Source organism: Schistocerca americana, chromosome 5, assembly GCF_021461395.2.
Source record: "Schistocerca americana isolate TAMUIC-IGC-003095 chromosome 5, iqSchAmer2.1, whole genome shotgun sequence".
NCBI lineage: Eukaryota > Metazoa > Arthropoda > Insecta > Orthoptera > Acrididae > Schistocerca > Schistocerca americana.
In genome coordinates, this window is record NC_060123.1 from 88,082,552 (window position 1) to 88,107,929 (window position 25,378).

The 25,378-nt window shown below is 44.9% G+C and overlaps 1 protein-coding gene across 1 annotated transcript in view; it reads right to left on the reverse strand.

Annotated features, from left to right (window-relative positions):
* Positions 1–25,378, reverse strand: part of LOC124616216 (pikachurin-like) — a 976,895-nt gene that overhangs the window by 111,535 nt on the left and 839,982 nt on the right. The window contains exon 9 of the mRNA XM_047144519.1: positions 5,915–6,138. Within this exon, the coding sequence (XP_047000475.1) occupies positions 5,915–6,138 (224 nt within the window). The remainder of the gene's footprint in view (positions 1–5,914; positions 6,139–25,378) is intronic.

A 25,378-nucleotide genomic window follows, 5' to 3' on the forward strand; every position in this document is an offset into this window, starting at 1 on the left:
ACGTTTCGTGTTTCGTAATTGTTATGTTTTTTCAAGAACAGTTGGACAGTTCAGATACTGTTAGAAGTTTATCACTTCACTGAGAAAGTGTCTGAGAAAGTGTCTGCGGCTGCCGATTGTACCCCGGAACGCCGCGTTACCCTCATTAACTTACCCTCATTAACCGCATTAGCGCATGTCAAACAATGTGTGCAGCTGTCCCTTCTTTTCCAGGGGACAAAATTTATCGTGAGTACGACTTGCAAAAATACGAGTAATAGTCGACGTCTGACGTATCAGCTTTAAAAAATAAGGTGGTGTAATTAATATTTTGTTTATGTGAAGATAAATGTCTGCAGTTGTGATACACGTTGAAACTCCCGCGCCATCGTACCACGTACACCGCTAGAAGATCCCAAATAAACAGCGGCAGCCCAGTGATGGCATAAAGTATCGTATGGTAATTGCTTTGCATGTTACGAGAATGGTTTCGTAAGTCTGTTGAATTCGGATGAAGTAATGGAACACTTCTGTTGCGCCTACATTGTTGATAGGCTTGATTATTCCAAACATTGTATGAAGAATTCAACAATTTTCAGTATACAGTTCATTGTTGACAGTCATCTGACTTGGTCAATGTTCGACTGCGACAAAAAATGAAAAAAAACGAGTTTCATGGTGTTATTAAACATTTTCATTTGAACGGATAGGCCGCCACACAAATCAAAACAAAATTAGACTACGTTCACACGGACTCTACGCCATCACTGATGACCACTTACTTTTGGATTAATGGATTCAAACGCGGTGGGAAAATCACCGAAGACCGGCCGTCCAATTGAGATCACCACCAAGGAAACCAACAAAATCCGTGGTATGGTAATGCAAGACCGATCCTTGCTTAGATGTGCACTGTAGGTCAAGGATCGATCCAAGATGACTCCTTGATATTTAGGGTGAGGATTGAACTTCAGCAGGTGGCCCAGATATTGAAGTATATTCCTCAAGTTAAACATCATGGCCACCTGCTGAAGTTCAATCCTCACCCTAAATATCTAGGAGTCGTCTTGGATTGGTCCTTGACCTACAGTGCACATCTAAGCAAAACATATACTAAAATCAAAAGCCATAACAACATTCTACACAAACTCACAGGAATGGGTTGTGGTCCCTCTGCATCTACTCTCAGAACTACAGCACTTGCCCTAATAGACCCAGTAGCTGAATACTGCAGTCCAGTATGGCTTAACAGAACCCATACAAAGAAGATAGAAGTCCAGCTGAATGGCACAATGAGGAATATATCAGGCACCATCCAGTCTACTCCTCAGAAGTGGCCACCGGTACTTTTTAACATTCCACCTCCTCATCTTCGAAGAGCATTAGCACTGAAGAAAGAATGGCATAAGTGCTGTGAAAACCCTCTCTTGCCAATACATGAAGATTGTCTACACGAAGATCCCAGGCTGAAATCTCGGAACCATTCTTGGGCTCTAGGAAAGAAGCTGGCCAAAGGTAAGTTTACAGTAAGTGAAGCATGGTGCAGCGACTGGCTGTCTTCAAACCCAGCAGGTCTGGACTTATGTCGGACCCAACCAAACAACCCACTGGTTTCAACCTACCCAGGAAAATCTGGACATCACTTAAATGGATAAGAACCAACATGGCAGATGTCAGTTTTGGAAGCACAAGTGGAAGTTTGCTGATAGCCCTTTCTGTGACTGTGCAGACGTGCCTCAGACCATCAGCCACATCGTTATGGATTGCCACTAAGAACGTTCAATGGAGGAGATCTATCAGGCCAGCGGGGAAGCTGTGGTGTGGTTAAGGGTTCTGGACATACGTCTGTAATAATAGTGATGTTACTCTGGATCGAGGTCTGAGCCTGTATATGTTTGTAAATATGTAAGTAATTGCACATTGTATTTTGTAACAACACACTGAATCTTCAAGCTGTACGAAATATATACAGGGTGTTTCACTAAGTGTGTTTACCTCTGTAAGTTACGAAGTATTAGGCGGCGGAAATATTTATTGCGGTAGGTCACCATAAGAAACGTTACACTGCCAGTGGAGCTATGAACATGGTTTATTGTGTTATTATCCAAAGAATTACAGCAAAAAGTTACAATTTTATAAATGGAACAATAGTTGTTTCGATCATGCACTGGAATCAGTAACACCAGCTGTGTATACATTAATTTAAATTACATTCCTACACTTCCAGTTTGGGAGCTGCATCCCTTAAAAGTTTCAGGGGCAGAAGGGGGCAGATACCACACAAGCTGCGCATAACGCAATGTGCCTTCTAAATGTGGTGCGGGCGAATTGTAACTTTGCCGGTGTCACGGAGCGAGAAGCTTCTCCGATGCGCTGTTAGACTGCCGACTGTCGCCGCACACAGCCGCATACCCGACAGTTCGAGCGTCACAAACAAACGGGGCTCAATATACCACAGTTACTGAGATCGGACGAAGATGACATGCACGAAGAACGACTACGTTGACATGTTGCTGATGCTCGGCGAGTGCCCACACGATGCCAGTTAGGCAGCCATGGCGTACGCCGTGAGATATCCTAGGCGAAGGGTTGCGGCAGCCATTACATTCGTACGTGCCGAACTACGACTTCGGGAAACAGGCAACTTGGTAATGTGCACAGGAACAGATGAAGAACTGCTAGAAGTGAGGAGACGGAGGTGTTTGTTTCAGCTGTAGTACACCACGATCCTCATGTCAGCTTTCGAGCGGTTGCTGCAGTCGCTGGTGTCAGTCTCACATCTATGTGGCGTATAGTACACGGCCACAGGTTTCACCCGTACCGCCTGTCACTGACCCGGGAGCTGCATGGGAACGATTTCCGTGCGAGAATTACATTCTGTGAATGGGCCATGCGTAATTTCACGCTGGAGTCTTGTTCTCTGACGAGCCCACGTTCACAAATGATGGTGCAGTGGATCGCCACGTTCACTATTGGGCCACAGACAATCCTCGGTGGGAACGACCTGTCGATCGTCAAAGTACGTGGTCTATTAATGTATGGTGTGGAATCCTTGGGGATGAAATCGTCGGTCCACACTACTTCCCAGGTACACTGACAGCTGAGCTACGTCGTGCGTTTATAGTCGACAGTTTGGGTAGTCTCCTTGAACATGTGAGTTTACACACGAGAGTCCATATGTGAGTGCAGTACGATGGTCACCAGGCCATTCTGCGCGTGCTGTTGTGGAAGAACTAAACAACAGGTTTGCAGGAAGGGTGTTGGGGCGCCTGGTCCTCATTCATGGCCCGCAAGTTCGCCCGATTTAACACCATTAGTTTTCTTTTTGTAGGGATATCTAAATGGTCATTTTTATGTCACTGAGCCCACATCCCCAGATGATCTAAAATGGAGCATCGGCGACGCATATCGCTCCGCGACACCAGCGATGTTACATCTCATGCGCAGATCTATTAGAAGGTCATTGCATTATGCATTCAGGAACATGGACACACATTTGAACATCTCATTTAAATCAAGTTCCCAGCACCAGAACACCCATCACCCACCACACAGCCATGTGTTATGTACAGCGTATGGTATCTGCCCCTAAAACTTTGAAGGGTTGTAGTTCCCAAACTAAAAAGTGATAGGAATGTAATTTAAATTGATGTATACACAACTGATGTTACTGATTCCAGTGCACGATGGAAACAGCTATTGTTCCACTTAAAAAATTGTATCTTTTTGCTGTAACTCTTTGGATAACACAATAAACTATGTTCATAGCTCCGCAGACAGTGTTCCGTTTCTTATGGTGACCTACTGCAGTAAATATTTCCGTCGCCTATTACTTCGTAACTTACAGAAGCAAACACATTTAGTGAAACATCATATATATACAGGGTGTTTCAAAAATGACCGGTATATTTGAAACGGCAATAAAAACTAAACGAGCAGCGATAGAAATACACCGTTTGTTGCAATATGCTTGGGACAACAGTACATTTTCAGGCGGACAAACTTTCGAAATTACAGTAGTTACAATTTTCAACAACAGATGGCGCTGCAAGTGATGTGAAAGATATAGAAGACAACGCAGTCTGTGGGTGCGCCATTCTGTACGTCGTCTTTCTGCTGTAAGCGTGTGCTGTTCACAACGTGCAAGTGTGCTGTGGACAACATGGTTTATTCCTTAGAACAGAGGATTTTTCTGGTGTTGGAATTCCACCGCCTAGAACACAGTGTTGTTGCAACAAGACGAAGTTTTCAACGGAGGTTTAATGTAACCAAAGGACCGAAAAGCGATACAATAAAGGATCTGTTTGAAAAATTTCAACAGACTGGGAACGTGACGGATGAACGTGCTGGAAAGGTAGGGCGACCGCGTACGGCAACCACAGAGGGCAACGCGCAGCTAGTGCAGCAGGTGATCCAACAGCGGCCTCGGGTTTCCGTTCACCGTGTTGCAGCTGCGGTCCAAATGACGCCAACGTCCATGTATCGTCTCATGCGCCAGAGTTTACACCTCTATCCATGTTGTTGTTGTTGTTGTGGTCTTCAGTCCTGAGACTGGTTTGATGCAGCTCTCCATGCTACTCTATCCTGTGCAAGCTTTTTCATCTCCCAGTACCTACCGCAACCTACATCCTTCTGAATCTGCTTAGTGTATTCATCTCTTGCCTCTATCCATACAAAATTCAAACGCGGCAACCCCTCAGCGCCGCTACCATTGCTGCACGAGAGACATTCGCTAACGATATAGTGCACAGGATTGATGACGGCGATATGCTTGTGGGCAGCATTTGGTTTACTGACGAAGCTTATTTTTACCTGGACGGCTTTGTTAATAAACAGAACTGGCGCATATGGGGAACCGAAAAGCCCCATGTTGCAGTCCCATCGTCCCTGCATCCTCAAAAAGTACTGGTCTGGGCCGCCATTTCCTCCAAAGGAATCATTGGCCCATTTTTCAGATCCGAAACGATTACTGCATCACGCTATCTGGACATTCTTCGTGAATTTGTGGCGGTACAAACTGCCTTAGACGACACTGCGAACACCTCGTGGTTTATGCAAGATGGTGCCCGGCCACATCGCACGGCCGACGTCTTTAATTTCCTGAATGAATATTTCGATGATCGTGTGATTGTTTTGGGCTATCCGAAACATACAGATGGCGGCGTGGATTGGCCTCCCTATTCGCCAGACGTGAACCCCTGTGACTTCTTTCTGTGGGGACACTTGAAAGACCAGGTGTACCGCCAGAATCCAGAAACAATTGAACAGCTGAAGCAGTACATCTCATCTGCATGTGAAGCCTTTCCGCCAGACACGTTGTCAAAGGTTTCGGGTAATTTCATTCAGAGACTACACCATATTATTGCTACGCATGGTGGATATGTGGAAAATATCGTACTATAGAGTTTCCCAGACCGCAGCGCCATCTGTTGTTGACAATTGTAACTACTGTAATTTCGAAAGTTTGTCTGCCTGAAAATGTACTGTTGTACCAAGCATATTGCAACAAACGGTGTATTTCTATCGCTGTTCGTTTAGTTTGTACTGCCGTTTCAAATATACCGGTCATTTTTGAAACACCCTTTATATATATATATATATATATATATATATATATATATATAGGCATCCAAGCAGAGTGACTGCATAATATCCTTCATGACAATTGAATCTTTGGCTTCCTGTGAAGAAATCTTCTAAAAATGAGGAAGTGGCAGTTGCTGTGAACAAGCATTTTTTTCGGATGGGGTCACTAGGTCAAGCGTATCTCCTTCAGTAGAGGCTACGTCGAGATGTAAGGTGAATTGTTTTATTGAACAAACATTTTTCCTTGTTTTTTCAGCCAAACCTGTGCAGCCACCCTCGCATGCCAGTCAAGACATCACGTTTGCCTCGTGTGTAGCTAATACGAGGCGACGCTGGAGCAGCGGCTGACCTGATGGTGGCGGCGCCGGTGCCGAGGTCGAAGGCGAACTCGAGGTGTCCGGCGGTCATGTAGACGGCCATGAAGTCGCCCACGCCGTCGGCGCGGTGTCCGTTGTAGAGCAGCACGCCGTCGGGCGCCGCGGGCTTCAGCGTGATCTGCAGGTCCAGCCACGAGAGCGCAGACCCGCCCAGGCCCGGGTACCGCAGGTAGCTCGACCCGTTGAACGCCGGCACCTGAGAACAGCGGAGAGAGGGAGACGTCGCTGCACCTGTCATTTGGTGTGGCTCACACGTGGGCTGCCGATGTATGATGCAACTTAGCAACCACGTCCAGTAGTACTGTATCCACGTCTCGCCCTCCGCCTTCATTTACTCCGGTATTTTGAACATGGCTGAAGTACAACAACGGTTACAGAACAGCACGTGTAATAGACGGCCAACCGGTTGCTATAAATAGTCGTTTTCAAATAACCTTTACACTGGTTTCGGCTGATTTTAACACGTCTTCCTCAGGACGACAGACAGACTTCACATTAGCGATCAGGCAGCAAAGCTGCCTCCACATGACGTGTGTCGGCAACTGGTATACGCACCCGTATTCAAATACAGAGACACTTGAAGAGGCAGAATACGGCACTGCGGTCGGCAACGCCTATAAAAGACAACAACTATCTGGCGCAGTTGTTAGATCGGTCACAGCTGCTACAGTAGCAGGATATCAAGATTTACCTGAGTTGGAATTGGTGTTATAATCGGTGCACGAGCGATGGGCCACAGCATCTCCGACATAGCGAGAAAGTGGGGTTTTTCCCGAACGACCATTTCACGAGTGTACCTTGAATATCAGGGATCCGGTAAAACATCAAACCTCTGACATCGCTGCGGCAAGAAAAAGATCCTGCAAGGATGGGACGAACGACGGCTGAAGAGAATCGTTCAATGTGACAGAAGTGCAACCCTTCCGAAAATTGCTGCAGATTTCAATGCTGGGCCAACAACAAGTGTCAGCGTACGAACCATTCAACGAAACATCATCGATACGGATTTCGGAACTGGAGGCCCACTCGTCTATCCTTGATGACTGCAAAACACAAAGCTTTACGCCTCGCCTGGGCCCATCAAGATCGAAATTTCACTCTTAGTGATTGGAAACATATTGCATGGCAGGACGAGTCTCGTTTCAAACTGTATCCAGCGGATGGACGTGTATGGGTACGGAGACAATCTCATGAATCCATGGACCCTGTATGTCAGAATGGGACTGTTCATGGTGGTGGAGGCTCTGTAAAGGAGTTGCGCGTGTGCAGTTGGAGTGTTACGGGACCCTTGATACCTCAAGATACGACTCTTACAGGTGACACATACGTAAGCATCCTGTCTGATCACATGCATCCATTCATGTCCATTGTGCATTCCCAGTTCCAGCATGGCAATGCGACACCTCACACGTCCCATTACTTCAGAGTGGCTCCAGGAACACAGTTCCGATCGTCACCAAACTCCCGAGACATGGACATTATTGATTATATCCGGGATGCCTTACAACGTGCTGTTTAGAAGAGATCTCCACCTCCTCGGACTCTTAGGGATTTATGGAGATGGTTCAAATGGCTCTGAGCATTATGGGACTCAACTTATGAGGTCATTAGTCACCTATAACTTAGAACTAGTTAAACCTAACTAACCTGAGGACATCACACACATCCATGCCCGAGGCAGGATTCGAACCTGCGACCGTAGCGGTCTCGAAGTTCCACTCGAAGTTCCAGACTGCAGCGCCTAGAACCGCACGGCCACTTCGGCCGGCATTTATGGAGAGCCCTGCAGGATTCATGGTGTCATTTCTCTCCATCACTACCTCAGTCATTAGTCGACTCCATGCCACATCGTATTGCGACACTTCTGCGTGCTCAGGGGGGCCCTAGTCGATATTAGGTGTCCTTCTGAGGAAGACGGGTTTATATCCGTCGAAACCATGGTAAAAGTTATTTGGGAACCACTATATCTTGCAACAGGTTGGCTGTCTATTACACCAGCATTCATTTACTTTTATTTTAACCAACACGTAATATTTTGGTAATGACAATAATCCCGTAAAAGGCTTCACCTAAATTAAAAAAAAAAAAAGGTACGGTAACATGATGAAACGATTTATTTATAATTGAGACGTTCAGAACCCAAGCGGACTATCTTCAGTTTTGAAAAGCGCGAGTAATAACATAGTTACGTTGCGACACTGAATACCTGTCAGTGGCCAAAAGACTACTTGCACAGTTAAATGTTTTACCGCTAGAATGCGCTGTCGGCTTTGGCAACGGTACATTTTACCAGTGGTTTCACTGGTCAAACAGAACAACTCCGTGGCTCCATGACAGCCGATGTTCAACTGACTTTAGTCTACTGTTTTGCAAGTGTTACGTGTTTTCAAGCTTTAGAGTGTTTGGGTGTAAGGTATTTCTTACGTACCTTTTTTATTTCGATCAAGAAGTTACCTACAACGAGTGAATACAGCAGTGAAACAGACAATTTTGGTGACGGCTCGGACTCAGATCCAGATTTCGTAACAGTTTCAGATTTGGACGTAGATTCTCATATTTATTCATTCTAATTACGGCGAAAACCAAAGATTTTAAATAATTCAGGCTGTAATGTTCCAAAGGATCTTCTTTATAGCACTTCAAGACCGATCTCCCTGGCAAAAAAGAAGGATGTAATGGATCTCTCGAAGTTCATACTTCTTGTTAATCACAACTATTATAAAATCCTGAAGACTGCAAAAGCCTGCAAGACCAACATGTCATAGATGATGACTGCATCACATACGCAGAGCGGAGGCACCGCACAAAGCTACAGTTTTTATTTTAGGCAATTTTTCATTTCTACTGAAGGCATTTTGTATTTGTACTTTAAGTACTGTTTTAATTACTCACGTTACCTCTTGTGATTTTTTCATACAAAACGGTCTCACTTTTGTGTATTTGTTTCATACAATTACTTGTACACAAACCACTCAAAATACTTTCTCAATATCTTTCAGTTGACAATATGCTGACTCTGTATACAAAGTGGCTTTTTTATGGGTGAGAGACACACGGAAAATTTCTTCTTATATTTATAAAGTGCTGAAAACATAACTTCAACTGAAAGAAACTAAATGAACTTATTGTAAATGTGCTGAAAAAATTATAATGTTTTTTATAGGTTAATAACTTTTAACTGTTTGTACAGAACATTTTCATTTGTTGGAGTTAATCAGACGGACTTCTGAACGCGTCAGACAAATCCAAGTAATCTAGAGCACATAAAATAACGTTGGGCAGTAATTCGCTTGGACGTTACGTATAGGAAGCGGTGTGTTGGTCTGGAGGAAAACCTCCTATAGCAGGCTGTTCCAGCTCGTGGGCTCCGGTGTGAGCAGCGGAGCGCTCCCTGCTCCAGGGAGCCGCGTCGCTCGCTGTGACCAGTCAGGTGGGCCGGCACGCCGGCACGTGGCACGGCTGGCTGAGGCAGGCGGCAAGGCAAGGGTTTTGATGTGCCAGCTGCGTCTTAACAAGATCGAAAACCTCATACTCTTAGCTGCTAAGACGTGGTGACGTGCTACACCAGGAAATACGATCTTCAGGAAATAAATAAGAAACAAATGTTTTACAAGAAATTGCATACTAAAGTTATTGGGCCTCTGTAGTTTGAAATTTTCTTTTCATTGCAAGATCGGAAATATCAGGCGTAAAAGTGTTCGCAGCGTTAATGCGGAGGATGGCCTTCATTGTTGCATCCTGAAGAATCGATCGTTCCTTACTTTATAACTGTTTTCATTGCTCAGAAAAGCTGCTCACATCAAAACGTAAATCCAAACATGCACATGATCTGAGCGGCATTGTTGTGAAGTTTGGGAAATGTTTTTTCTGTAATGAACACTACCATCGTGACAAATACAACGTGATGTAGTACCTCTCTTTCAACAAAGTTGAATTTTGCAAATCAATAATCTCCAATTGAAGCAACGATGACAAGTCATTGGTGGAAACTGAAAAAGGAGTGCTGAATACCTTAAGTTCCATTTCCAAACTAGTGAGGTCTCGGAATCGTGTTTCAAACGACGTGATGAGCTGCTTTAACTTTGCTTGGTAATCGCCGAAAGTAGTACCATCAGGTAGTTCTAAAGAAGCAAGATGATTGAAGAACGTTAGATGTCCATTACTCATCTGTCTCTCAAATAAAGGTAACTTTTCCATGAACACTTTGATCTGGTCGTGCATGTCAACGATTAGCTGCCCTTTGCCCTGCAATGACAGATTTTAATTATTCAGATGCATAGTTATGTCAGCTAGGAACGCCAGGTCTGATATCCATTTTATATCTTTCAGACAACGCATTTCTTCCCCTTTCATTTCGAGAAAATGGGTATTTCCTCGCTAATGGCAAAGAAAACATCAAGAACTTTTCCCCGACTCAGCCAACGAACTGTACTGTGGTAAGATATATCCCCATACTCCGCTTCCACATCTTTCAGGAATCCTTTGACGACGCACAAAATTCACACAGTTCACGACATCTTTCATTACGCCACCTAGCTCTACTGTTTCAGCACACAGTGCCTCTTGTGCATTACAGAACACGAACTATGCTGCATGTTTTGATACCCTCCGTATTACGAATCCGTTTTTAAACGTACGTCTACTGGTATGTCGTTCTTAAGCCTGGCTACCAGTTCTCTGCGTGCAACGCCTTCTACCTGACTGTATTTAATTCTGTATATTGTACCTCTTCGCAGAATTAAATACTTTATGACATACAAAACACTGCGGTCGACCATCCCTCTCAATGAATAGAAAGGTATCCTCCAATAGAGGTACAGAGCTCCCGCGGCTAGTCATAGCTGTCATTGAGCACGGATTATTACGGCTGCATGCGGCCAGGGGGCAGTGAGTTCGCTTTCCCCCTCCACGCGGGCTCCGAGCTGCTGCCGCAGTGAGCGCTCCGGAGCGCTCCGGCTCCCTGGAGCTCGGTTGGAACAGCCTGTCCTATAGTATACCGAAGGTAGTTCAGTATTTCATTTCCGCGTAAAATCAGAGAGAAATTGGAACGCTCTCGATCAAATGTCAGTAGACCCTCCGCAAACTGCAAAGGATGGCTAAGTCAAAGGGGAATCCCCGTAGAGGTCTGCAGTACGAAATTTCGATTCATCACGAACCTCAGGAAAAAGTATCTGTAGTTTCTCAACGGTTCACGTTAAGAACTATTTATTTTATTAATATGAGAAAGAAGGTAGTGTAGGACAGAACCCAATGAGCTGGCTCCGTCAGCTGCATTCACTATGTTTCCAATCATCAGCAAAATTAAGTATGTCTAATGCCACTCAAAGCGAGGAAGCATTACGTTTATCGGAGAGATGAGTCAGTTTCGGCGTCGGCCCTGTCCTAACTTAGAGCAGTTACTCACTGCCCTGGAGGCAGATCACATGTATGACCGCTGTATCGCTGTCCTAGAAATTTTTATTTCGGGGCTAAATTAGTACTTTCGAACATCGCTCTAAGTATCTGAAATAGCATCTGAAGAGCGAAAGGTAATCAATTCCGCAATAATTACACGTAATTAATGTGTAGTGTAGGATGTGACTACTGACTGTTTGAATATAATTTCTGATTGCGATGATCCGTAGAACGACGGTAGGTGCGCATTCTCGTATCAAAATGCTGCTTCGACATAACTTGTAAGTGATTCGAGTGCATGATATCGTATATGCAAGAACGTCTGATGCTTTATCATGATTGTTCAAGCACGCAAATGACGGACTGGTGGCGTGTTCTAAGTATTAAGGCCTGATCTTCTGCTACAGCTTTATAATGCTCAGGAGGGCAGGCGTTTTGTTTTAGAACATTTGTTTGAAGTCCCGCGTGGCAACGCACGTTTCGTTACACACTATTTTACAGTTTTATACATTCCCTAAATTCATATGCGTTTTTCATAGTTCTTTTAGATTCTATAGACGGCTAACGAATGGATTTTTAATTTCCGTAGTGAATACCTAATTTGTGCTGAACATAATTATTAACATGATTTATTCAAGTGCATTAAATCGCACGCAACGAAAGGCATTCGTCAGATACATATGTCTTTCTTGTGTTGTTGTCAAAAACAATTGGTGGCAGACACGACTGTAATTATCAATCACTTTCTAGTGTAAGCCGCAGATACTACGAGAACCATGTGCCTCTTTATAAAACTAGTGGCTCATTTACTTACAATCTTTCAATTCGTAGCTATCCGCTTGTACTCAAGCCACCTCATTTTACTAAGATTACAGCAGTAGTAACGATGTGGAACAGCAGGATTGTCCTTGAGTGTGGAATCGACGACGCGCTAATATCTCTGGGTCTGACGCTCTCACGACAGATTTAGATTTTACTGACAGTGAAACAATCCTCCAGTTAAAGAGGTATTACGGTGGAATTAACTAGTATTTTACAACATCCCTATAAGACTTCTACCTTCCAATCAATGTGAAATATTTGTGATATTTACTAACTTTATGACAAAAATCTTAAAAGTTGACTGGGAGTTTAGTGTAGAATATTCACCTTTCGCTACCTGATCACACAACAAGGTTTATAACAACACACAGCTATCGCCAGATATAGTCTATAGCTGCCCAGCGCGTGGGCGACACGGTGCAGCGTGGCTCTGGGTCGTATTTCACATTCCTGTCGTCGCCATTCCATTTTAATGCAGATTCATTGCACGAAGAAAGTGGTATCAACAAGTCAAGTGTCCTTTCACCGCTAACGTAAGCCGTGGCAGTGAAGTGGGGCGCAAGTACGTTTCAGTCGATCGTATAGAATCACCGCAGTAACATCGGATCCGCGTGGAGACGTAACACATTTGCAGAGCGGAGCTACTGTGTTTGGTAATTCCCTAGCCCACGCAGTGAATGAAGTTATCCGATTTGTTAGTACTGAGTGGTTACAACTAAAATTTAGCTACTCACAGAAGTCCATTGTCGGCTGTAATTATCGCATGGCAGCGAAATTCGGTAGATATGCTAATGTGTTAATGTGAAACTGATTTACGCAATAAAGCAAATTAGTTCCAACAGTGGCCGCCATGCGCGAATCCATCGCTGTACACTGTCTGTATGACGGTGTGACATCCACGATGTCATCTGACAAGGCATGTCATGGGTGAACAGTACGGCGATCGAAAAGAGACCGTGCGCTGTTAGTGAAACTATTCTATGTGGGCGGCAGCAATTACCGTCCTGCTCTGAAAGAATATCGTAGACTGAAAGTTCTGAAGAGAGGCTAGATGCCATTAAATGCTTTAAAAAATGGTATCGAAATTCAAAATCACGGGTGAGCTTGGTGCAGCACCTGAAAGAGGAATGCATCCTGAAGTTATTAACGAGGTTGATATTGCTGTAACAGACGATGCAGCACGTTGTTCACGTAGTACAATTGCTCGTGCAGTGTCAAGGGGATTGTCCATCCCATGGACAACAGTACGGAAAGCTTTGCGGTCTTTTTTACTTTGGGACCCGTACAAGATCCACACGGTGCAGCAAATGAAGCCTCATGACCTGCAGCAACGTTCTGAATTTGCTCTTTTGTTTGCGGCACGGATCGAGGTTGATGACATGTAGCCTAACAATATTTTATGGAGAGATGAGGCACATTTTACCCTAGAAGGTGCAATGAATACTCACATCTGCCGACTATGGGGTTCTGTTAAAATGCATGCTGTACAAGAAGAGCCACTGCAATAGACGAATGCGACTGTGTGGTGTAAATTCAAGCGCCATTATTCTCGGTCCATTGTTCCTTGAAGAGAATACACCCAGATGGGATGTTAGGTTCCCCGTGACGTCTGCACGCTATCGGTATCTCCTTGCTTTGGAAGGGCGCAACTGTGTGGAAACCACCATTTTCATGCAAGATGGTGCAAACATGTCGCTCGTCAAGTGAAAGGTCTGTTTAACGTAACCTTCCACGAACATGTTATCTCCAGACAATTTCCAGATTCATGACTGCAAAATCACTTGATCTTTATGTGACGTTTCGCTCTGGGGACACCAGCTGGAAGAATGCGTTTACCAGGGACACGTTCGGTCCCTACCTGATCAGGTCACTATACACGAACACGTTTGCTCCGATTCCACCAAAACTGATGCGAGCAATTGTTTATCACGTCGTTTTACGGATGCAGCATATCGTCGATGTCTCCGCTGCTGCTGGTCGGTGTGGCCGTGCGGTTCTAGGCGCTTCAGTCTGGAACCGCGTGACCGCTACGGTCGCAGGTTCGAATCCTGCCTCGGGCATGGATATGTGTGATGTCCTTAGGTTAGTTAGGTTTAGGTAGTTCTAAGTTCTAGGGGACTGATGACCACAGATGTTAAATCCCATAGTGCTCAGAGCCATTTGAACCAATCTCCGCTGCTCCGGCCGCGGGGGATTAGCCAAGCGGTTTCCCTGCACGGTAGCTAAGCGTGTTCGGTCAGAAGGGTAGCTGCCCTCTGTAATACTCTGCAATAAAAGCGCCTTTAACCGTACGGCCACACCGGTCGGACAGCGGTTAATATTAAAATCAACATGATGCCTCTCTCACTGTTGGACCTCTTCTGCCCAAGTCCCGTTCCTAATCGCTCGTACATTTCTATGCGTGTTTCTTGCATTCACAGTGACAGCTTTGCACCTGGTGGCCGAAATCGGAACTACAATAGCGTCCAAAATCAAAGCAGGAAATCGCCATTTCCAGGTCCTGTGTCTAATTCACGATATAGTCACACAAACTGTCAACAGATGTTTGCACGGTCGTGATCTGAACCGAAGATGGCATTCCGGTCAACAGATAACCATGCCAACAATGACGCCAGGGCACCTACCAAACGGGGTAGTACTTGCGGGGTAGTTTCACATCCACAATCGCTGTGTACACAGTCAACGACGGTGCGGTATGGCACGAAGAAAGTGCCTGCCAGACTCTTTATGGTAGAGTGCCATAGAAAGAATGGAAGCAGCACAGTCGCAAACTGATGTGGCTCGATGGCTTATTGTGAACCATTCTGTTGTTTCTCTGATGTGGTGACAGTTTATAGAGACTGAAACTGTATCCCAAAGACCATGGAAAGCTCGACCACGTGCGACATCTGAAAGTGAGGACCGTTGTCTGGCCGCAAGGGTAAGGCAGTACCGCCTTAGTACTGAACAGCAACGGGCATCTGACCTCGCGACACCCAATGGACGTTCTGTATCGAGGCAAACGATGTACGGAAGGCTTTAGCAGAGGAGCTCTATTGTCGGAGACCTGCTGTATGTGGACCTCTGACGCGTCTTCACAGAAGGGAACGTCTAGAGTGATGTCGTAAAAATGCCACCTGGATGGTCGAACAGTGGGCCAACATTCTTTTCGCAGATGAGTCCCGATTTAGTATGGAGAGTAATTCTCGGCGCGCCGGCCGGGATGGCCGAAAGGTTCTAGGCCTCGATCATGCATGTGTGTGATGTCCTTAGGTTAGTTAGGTTTAAGTAGCTCTAAGTTCTAGGGAACTGATGACCTCAGAAGTTAAGTCCCATAGTGCTCAGAGCCATTTGAACCATTTTGAATTCTCGGCGCACTCGCATCTGGAGGTAACGTGAAAACAGATTTCTGGACCCAAACACTGAGGAAAGAGACTGATATCGAGGAGGATACCTAATAGCGTGGACAGTGATTACGTTGATCACTCGAACACCTCTTTATGAAACTGTAGGGGTGTATCGGCAAGGTTTACTCCTGCCAGGTATTGTGACGAGATCTTGTGACCTCATCTACGGTTGTTGCAAGGTGCTGTGGGTCCAGACCTCATAGATCACGGGTGACTGATGTTTTCCACCAGGAAACGGAAGATATTACACGCATAGCATGGCCTGCTCGCTCTCCAGATTTGAATCGCATAGAGCATGTCTGGGATGCACTAGGGAGACAAACTACGTCACGTCAGCATCCACGAATCACTCTCTAAGACTTGCGAGCAGCTCTGGAAGAAGAACTGGCGGTATTGCCTCAGCATGTGATTGATGCTGTCATTCACGGCACGTCCCTTCATCGCCAGGCCTGTACTGCTGCCAGAGGTGGCTACATCCCATACTGAACACATTAACTAGTTATCGGAATGCGTGTGCAAGTCCATTAAGTTGGAAAAAATGAACAACATTTTTGTCTACCGCTAAGCATGTTGCACTTGTTTACGTTCTGCGTTCTTTACTTTTTTTTTTTCATCCATACTCCGCAAGCCACCTGACGGTGTGTGGAGCAGGGTACCTTGAGTACCTCTATCGGTTCTCCCTTCTATTCCAGTCTCGTATTGTTCGTGGAAAGAAGGATTGTCGGTATGCCTCTGTGTGGGCTTTAATCTCTCTGATTTTATCCTCATGGTCTCTTCGCGAGATATACGTAGGAGGGAGCAAAATATTGCTTGACTCTTCGGTGAAGGTATGTTCTCGAAACTTTAACAAAAGCCCGTACCGAGCTACTGAGCGTCTCTCCTGCAGAGTCTTGCACTGGAGTTTATCTATCATCTCCGTAACGCTTTCGCGATTACTAAATGATCCTGTAACGAAGCGCGCTGCTCTCCGTTGGATCTTCTCTATCTCTTCAATCAACCCTATCTGGTACGGATCCCACACTGCTGAGCAGTATTCAAGCAGTGGTCGAACAAGTGTACTGTAACCTACTTCCTTTGTTTTCGGATTGCATTTCCTTAGGATTCTTCCAATGAATCTCAGTCTGGCATCTGCTTTACCGACGACCAACATTATATGATCATTCCATTTTAAATCACTCCTAATGCGTACTCCCAGATAATTTATGGTATTAACTGCTTCCAATTGCTGACCTGCTATTTTGTAGCTAAATGATAAAGGATCTATCTTTCTGTGTATTCGCAGCACATTACACTTGTCTACATTGAGATTCAATTGCCATTCCCTGCACCATGCGTCAATTCGCTGCAGATCCTCCTGCATTTCAGTACAATTTTCCATTGTTACAACCTCTCGATACACCACAGCATCATCTGCAAAAAGCCTCAGTGAACTTCCGATGTCATCCACCAGGTCATTTATGTATAATGTGAATAGCAACGGTCCTATGACACTCCCCTGCGGCACACCTGAAATCACTCTTACTTCGGAAGACTTCTCTCCATTGAGAATGACATGCGGCGTCCTGTTATCTAGGAACTCCTCAATCCAATCACACAATTGGTCTGATAGTACATAAGCTCTTACATTGTTCATTAAACGACTGTGGGGAACTGTATCGAACGCCTTGCGGAAGTCAAGAAACACGGCATCCACCTGTGAACCCGTGTCTACGGCCCTCTGAGTCTCGTGAACGAATAGCGCGAGCTGTGTTTCACATGACCGTCTTTTTAGAAACCCATGCTGATTCCTACAGAGTAGATTTCTAGTCTCCAGAAAAGTCATTATACTCGAACACAATACGTGTTCCAAAATTCTATAATTGATCGACGTTAGAGATATAGGTTTATAGTTCTGCACATCTGCTCGACGTCCCTTCTTGAAAACGGGGATGACCTGTGCCCTTTTCCAATCCTTTGGATCGCTACACTCTTCTAGAGACCTACGGCACACCGCTGCAAGAAGGGGGGGCGAGTTCCTTCGCGTAGTCTGTGTAAAATCGAACTGGTATCCCATCAGGTCAAGAGGCCTTTCCTCTTTTGAGCGATTTTAATTTTAACTTTACTATCAACCATTTATACTGTTGTGTGGCAAAATGAAAGCAACCTTGCTAAATTTCCGTTTGTTGCTTCAATTTTGGACTCCAGTGTTTTTATTCCAGAGTAGATCGGTTCCGTATTAATGCATTAGAATAACTATCAAGTTTCACTACCATACAATAGTTACAGACCACAGTCGAGCCGGCCGGAGTGGCCGTGCGGTTCTAGGCGCTACAGTCTGGAGCCGGTTCGAATCCTGCCTTGGGCATGGATGTGTGTGATGTCCTTAGGTTAGTTAGGTTTAATTAGTTCTAAGTTCTAGGCGACTGATGACCTCAGAAGTCGCATAGTGCTCAGAGCCATTTCAACCATTTCAACCACAGTCGACATCTGTGACTACTTGCACTTTAATTATAACCACACCCTATATCAGCGCAGACTGTCAAGGTGTCTACAGGGAATAGTGCAAAACGCCATGTAACACGGCGTAAGAAAGAGGAGTAGTTGTGGAAGATCGTAACTGCCAGGCAGCAGAGAGGAGCGCCATTGCTTATCGATAAAAAACAGTTTAAATACGAATGGAGTTGGTGCCGTCAGCCAGTGTAGATCCCTCTCCACCATTTTCCGAGCGAACTGGAAACTGCATGTTACGGACCCATGTAGTCTAGTACATCGCCAAAGGTGCGCATAAAGGTGCAAGTCTCAGTGAAACAAACAAAAAAGAAACTCGACGTCCGATCACTGCCAGGAGACCCGCAGTGTGGTCCGAGGAGTTAGGATTTTGCCTCATTTCAAATGCTACGAGACGTTTAGTGACCACCGAAGCGTTTAATCCGCAAGGTGTATAGGGAGCAGTTCGTTCCAGAAGTGATTATGTGATATTTTCGGGCTGTTTTCAGTATCATGACACAGTATCACTCACTCTCATTACCTAACCATTCTCGGTGACCCTATACTACCCTTTTTTCTGCATCTCCATAGTATGCTGTGAACACTGCCGTCTTCCAAGATCACAACAGCCATGCTGACTGGACTGCACGCAACATGACAAGATCCGTTGGCAGAACGGGCTTTCCGCGGTTAGTGCCGCGCCGGATAAAGATTTGGATTTTCATCCTCTAACGTTCTAGAATAGCAGCACAACTCTGCTTTTGTTGTGGTGCGGCGTAGCAAATCTGTGAGGACAGATTCACTTAGCAGGAAAAGAGAAAGACAAGAAACAGTACTACTTTTTATAACTATTGGGAGACGGTAAAAGGGAAGAAAGGTTAATAGGTTCGAACAAACTGTCATTAGATTCAGAGCAGAAAACGTTGTTGTAAATTGCATGGCCGAAGCCTTTCAACCAAGCTGATAGCTTCACATTAAGTGCAAACGAATAAACAGTTATGGAAATTCCTTGCCTACTATTACAAGCGTTTGGTTCGTGCAACTGAAAAACGACTGTAGAACATTTTTTAAAAAATAATTAGTGTAACTGTCTCAGTTGCAAATTGTCACAAATGATAACTAATTTCGATCACTTAGTGGTAATTTTCAGAGCTATTAATAAAAGTAAAGCACTAACAATGATTGTTTAAGAACGTGACATAGATTTAAAATAATTAAAAATTGTTAAGTTATACCTGATTAATCATATGGCAATATTCATTTCTACAATTATACAGTTATGACTCTAAACATTTAAATTTGTCGCCACTGATTCTAATGATCGCCTGGATCACAATTATTTTTCTGTAAATCCGAACTACTTACGTCAAATGAACCAGGTACAAAAAGTATAAGGGAATTCTTTTTTATGTCTAATTGAATTGTATTTATTGCGCTACGTCATAAATCCGATCCTCTCTGTTGGTAAGTTTTGTAATTGTCACGTGTTGCTAAATGGAACTTCAAACGCCCTAAAAGCAGAAAAACAGCGTTTTTTTTTATTTTTTCACGACTGGTTAAACAGCAATGCCTCAATACTAAAATGTTAAAATCAATTGTTTGATTGAAATTATTTACATGTGAATGACTTTCAGTCATTTCACATATCGTAGCAAATTCGTTGCCGTATCCGTAATTAAGTTCTTTAATGTGATTTAAAATAAACTGCATTTAAAATGCTGCGCAAAATTTCATTTATGAGTGAACGAATGATCCACAGAAATTAATTACAGTTCTTACGGTATTGTTGTAGATTACGTTGTTGCAAACCACACAGTTACAATTTCAGATATTTGCGTCCTGTAACGCTTCCTTGCATTTCCTTTTTTTTCCGTAACTCTTAACAAAATATCCTTGTATTAATTTGTGCTATCTTAGGGATCGAACCATCCCTAGCTCATGCTGTATTCTAATAGATAGGAAATAAATTCCGTTCCTTAACTAACGTCGGCCAAGCGCCCTCAGAAAACGTAGTTACTAGATGTAAAGTTTTATCGGTACAGCTAGCGTCTACGCTTTTGTCACACATTCAGGTGCGTACGAGTTTCTAATGCCAATGACAACCGTTCGAAGGGACTATTCTTGTGAATACGTGAAGTTTAAAGAGGGAAATTACTAAAATGAGAATCGTAAGCAGGCAGCGCATTCTGCAACCCAGGAAAATTATCGCCGCGTTACAGGACCCAGTGTTATTCTACCGTTATAAGCCGTCAGATATTTTGACCAGCTTCACAAGATTACCTATGCTGTGTTGCCCAGACATGCAAGGTGGACACATTGAAATGTACTGAAATTATGTCCTGTTGTAACATAAGTTGCAGCCCCATTGCATATTGGTTAATAAAATTTTATGTTAGTACAAAATATATGGTGACCTTAGAACTATCCTGTATATTCGAAGTGAAATATTAAAGCGGGTGATCTGTGTACGCTATCGCACCTGTTCAGGACACCAAGCAGGTACACAATACAGGAGAATGAGACAGAGGGGCTTGTGTGTTGACGGAAGCGGGACCTCCACCCACACGCTTTAGGCGAGCTCCCTGCAGCCCTGAGGTGCAGAGGCGTGATGGCGCGGCGGCCGGCGCTAACTCGGCTTTCGATTCATCGCTGTCGGCGCCAGCTGCGGCTCCATTGCTCACGGCGACACTCGACCTGCTCCGCTCCTCTCCGGCAATCGATCCCGAGAGGAACCCCCCACCCTCTCCTCATCCCTCCACAGCCCTGCTCTCGCAAGCCCCCTTATCTGCGGCGTCGCGGAACGGGCTGATCCGACGCGGGGTGTGGAGTCGCGTGTAGCTGACACACGGCCAGCCAGCCGTCAGCACGAGGGCGATTCCAGGCAGGAAATTGGGCGCCGTCTTTTAGCGTGCCGCGGCCGTTGCCCCCGACCGCGGCTGCTGCTGGGCCTCCTGTTGTTTGATACCGGATACGACGGCAAATAACCCGCATTACTCAGTGAAATAACTCGCACTTTAGCGAGCGTTGCTCCTGTCTGCTGATACACTTGTCCTTAAAGGAAATTTGCAGCTGTGGCATCACCCTTCATTGAATGGGTATATCATGCTGGCTGCTGTGGTACCGTTTTACTTGTATGAAAGATATGGACGTTTTCCTTTTTCCACTGTATCGGTCCTAGATTTTACCAGTGGTGATCGGGCAACTGTAAGTTGGCTGTAGCTTGAATTTTGTGCTGTGTTCGAGTTTTCTGTCGTGCAGCGTAGTCTAGACTTTGTGGTATGTCGCAATGACGACATGTTGTCATCCCCAGTGTCTCCTCTCCTGAACAAGACGATGGGGCCCGATGCATTCCTCTCACAAAGAGGACCACATTTCCACCGGTCGTCTTTGCTGTACTCGTATCTTCGACAACTTTGGAGAGGCCACTACAAAGAAGAATGTGATTTTTTATTGCTCCTTCTGTCGGATTGCTGCCTAACCACACAAAGTGAGGTCGCCACATATTCGGAAATAACGATACAAACATATATTTAATAATTTGCTTCCTAATCAGACGGAATTGTAAATAACATAGAATTGTGCAGGATATAATTTTATCGCACCCGTAAGAAAGTCCCACAATGTGTCAAAAACGCTAATATGAAAAAAAAAGTTGCTTATACCAGGCCACGATCCTACTTTCTTCGTCTCTGCAGTCCACATCTTTATCTATTACACTACGGCATGTTTTATAAGCATATTGAAAAATATGGTTGTACATTGACGTATACATTGAGATTTTTAAATAATATAAGTGTATTTTGCCGCGCGGGATTAGCCGAGCAGTCTTGGGCGCTGCAGTCATGGAAAGTGCGGCTGGTCCCGGCGGAGCTTCGAGTCCTCCCTCGGGGATGGGAGTGTGTGTCTGTCATTAGGATAATTTAGGTTAAGTTGTGTGTAAGCTTAGCAGTTAAGGCGCATAAGATTTCACACACATTTGAACATTTTTTTACTGTATTTTAGAACATAAACTTTGATGTTAGTGTTACTGTGAGACGAACTATCCAGATAGAGAGGGTTAAAGTTCAGTCTTCTGAGACACAGGGAAGCATACCATCCCCGCCCCCGATTCAGTCTACCTCACGAGTTAACGAAGAGCGCTGGGGAGTTTGCCACCCTCGATGTGGTTTTTAGGCGATTTTCCACAACCAACTACGAGGTGCATTCAAGTTCTAAGGCCTCCGAGTTTTTTCTAATTAACTACTCACCCGAAATCGATGAAACTGGCGTTACTTCTCGACGTAATCGCCCTGCAGACGTACACATTTTTCACAACGCTGATGCCATGATTCCATGGCAGCGGCGATGGCTTCTTTAGGAGTCTGTTTTGACCACTGGAAAATCGCTGAGGCAGTAGCAGCACGGCTGGTAAATGTGCGGCCACGGAGAGTGTCTTTCATTGTTGGAAAAACCCAAAAGTCACTAGGAGCCAGGTCAGGAGAGTAGGGAGCATGAGGAATCACTTCAAAGTTGTTATCACGAAGAAACTGTTGCGTAACGTAAGCTCGATGTGCGGGTGCGTTGTCTTGGTGAAACAATACACGCGCAGCCCTTCCCGGACGTTTTTGTTGCAGTGCAGGAAGGAATTTGTTCTTCAAAACATTTTCGTAGCATGCACCTGTTACCGTAGTGCCCTTTGGAACGCAATGGGTAAGGATGATGCCCTCGCTGTCCCAGAACATGGACACCATCACTTTTTCAGCACTGGCGGTTACCCGAAATATTTTTGGTGGCGGTGAATCTTTATGCTCCCATTGAGCTGACTGGCGCTTTGTTTCTGGATTGCAAAATGGCATCCACGTCTCATCCCTTGTGACAACCGACAAAAAGAAAGTCCCATTCGTGCTGTCGTTGCGCGTTAACATAGCTTGGCAACATGCTTCACGGGCAGCCATGTGGTCGTCTGTCAGCATTCGTGGCACCCAGCTGGATGACACTTTTCGCATTTTCAGGTCGTGATGCAGGATTGTGTGCACAGAACCCACAGAAATGCCAACTCTGGAGGCGATCTGTTCAACAGTCATTCGGCGATCCCCCAAAACAATTCTCTCCACTTTCTCGATCATGTCGTCAGACCGCCTTGTGCGAGCCCGAGGTTGTTTCGGTTTGTAGTCACACGATGTTCTGCCTTCATTAAACTGTCGCACCCACAAACGCACTATCTATACATCCATAACTCCATCACCACATGTCTCCTTCAACTGTCGATGAATTTCAGTTGGTTTCACACCACGCAAATTCAGAAAACGAATCCAGAATGAGATTTTCACTCTGCAGCGTAGTGTGCGCTGATATGAAACTTCCTGGCAGATTAAAACTGTGCGCCCGACCGAGACTCGAACTCGGGACCTTTGCCTTTCGCGGGCAAGTGCTCTACCATCTGAGCTACCGAGCCCGGTACTCACACTCGAGATCGAGTCTCGGTCGGGCACACACTTTTAATCTGCCAGGAAGTTTCATATCAGCGCACACTCCGCTGCAGAGTGAAAATCTCATTCTGGAAACATCCCCCAGGCTGTGGCTAAGCCATGTCTCCGCTATATCCTTTCTTTCAGGAGTGCTAGTTCTGCATGGTTCGCAGAAGAGCTTCTGTAAAGTTTGGAAGGTAGGAGACGAGATACTGGCAGAAGTAAAGCTGTGAGTACCGGGCGTGAGTCGTGCTTCGGTAACTCAGATGGTAGAGCATTTGCCCGCGAAAGGCAAAGGTCCCGAGTTCGAGTCTCGGTCGGGCACACAGTTTTAATCTGCCAGGAAGTTTCATCTTTACACTTGTATTCGTTAATAGTGCGGATGCAAACATTGTTTCGCAGGCTCTTTCTTATTTTCTCGTCATTACGGACCTCTGCTTGTGACAAATTGTTACGAGGGTTGGAACTTCAATAGTGGCAACTATTTATTAACAGCTCGTACAAAATAGATACGTGTCTCAAAGCTTTACTGACCTTCAAAGTAGTCACCAGCATTGCATATAATCCGTTGCCAGCGATGATGAAGCCGTAGGATACTCTTAGCAGCGCCAGTTGTGTTGACAGTTCGAGAGACGTGGTCTATTGCCCGACGAATTTGTAGCAGTTCTGAAGCGAATGCAGTGTAGTGTTCCCTTCAGTTTAGAAATCGAGATGAACTGATGAGGTCTTAAGTCAGGGGACTGCAAGAGATGGTATAGAACTTAGCAGCCCATCAGTCAAACAAATCAGTAACAGCTGGCACTGTACGTGCTTGAGCATTTTCCTGCAAAATGATGGTCAGGTCCTGCAGAAAGTGACATCACTTCTGCCTCTATGCTGTTCACTTTTGGATCACAGTGTACGACCAGCTTAGAGACAGAAGTGATCACACTTTCTGCAGCACCTGACCATCATTTTGCAGGACAATGCTCATGCACGTACAGTGCAAGCTGTTACTGATTTGCTTAACCGATGGGGCCGCTAAGTTCTATACCACCTACTGCGCTCCCCTGACTTAAGCCCTCGTCAGTTCAACTCGATTTCGAAACTGAAGGAAACACTTCACGGCATTCAATTCAGAACTGCCACAAATTCGTTGGGCAATAGACCACGCCGCTGGAACTGTCAACACAACTGGCACTGCTAAGAGTATCCTACGAATTCCACATCGCTGGCAACGGGTTATACACAATGCTGGCTTGGCTCTGAGCACTATGGGACTTAACATCTATGGTCATCAGTCCCATAGAACTTAGAACTACTTAAACCTAACTAACCTAAGGACATCACACACATCCATGCCCGAGGCAGGATTCGAACCTGCGACCGTAGCAGTCGCTTGGCTCCGGACTGAGCGCCTAGAACCGCTAGACCACCGCGGCCGGCTACACAATGCTGGTGGCTACTTTGAAGGTCAGTAAAACTTTGAAACACGTATCAATTTTGTACGAGCTGTTAATAAATAGTTGCTACTATTAAAGTTTCAACCCTCGTATTATTTTCTCTCGTGTACGAAGTGTGTTTCTTAGATGCTACCTATATTGCTGTATATTAATCACTTCGTGCAATTGTTGGACGTGTTTATGAACGATGTAGTAATTAGAAAAATGCCACTTTTCTACATTTCCGTGTTGAAATGCCGTATACAAATGTTAATTCTCAGTGTGATTGAATATGAATATTGATAGGGAGAGCGTACAATTTTGAACGAATTCTCGAGACGACACTCTTGTAATCTATGATGAATTCGATGGAGATAAAGGTTGGAAAAATGAGTTTTCCTGCATTTCTTTCCGATATAAAGAACACGCCTTAATGGAGATTCTAGCAAGAAGAAATCAGCTGAAATTCGAAGCAGGAAACGACCTTTTTGGGAAATAAT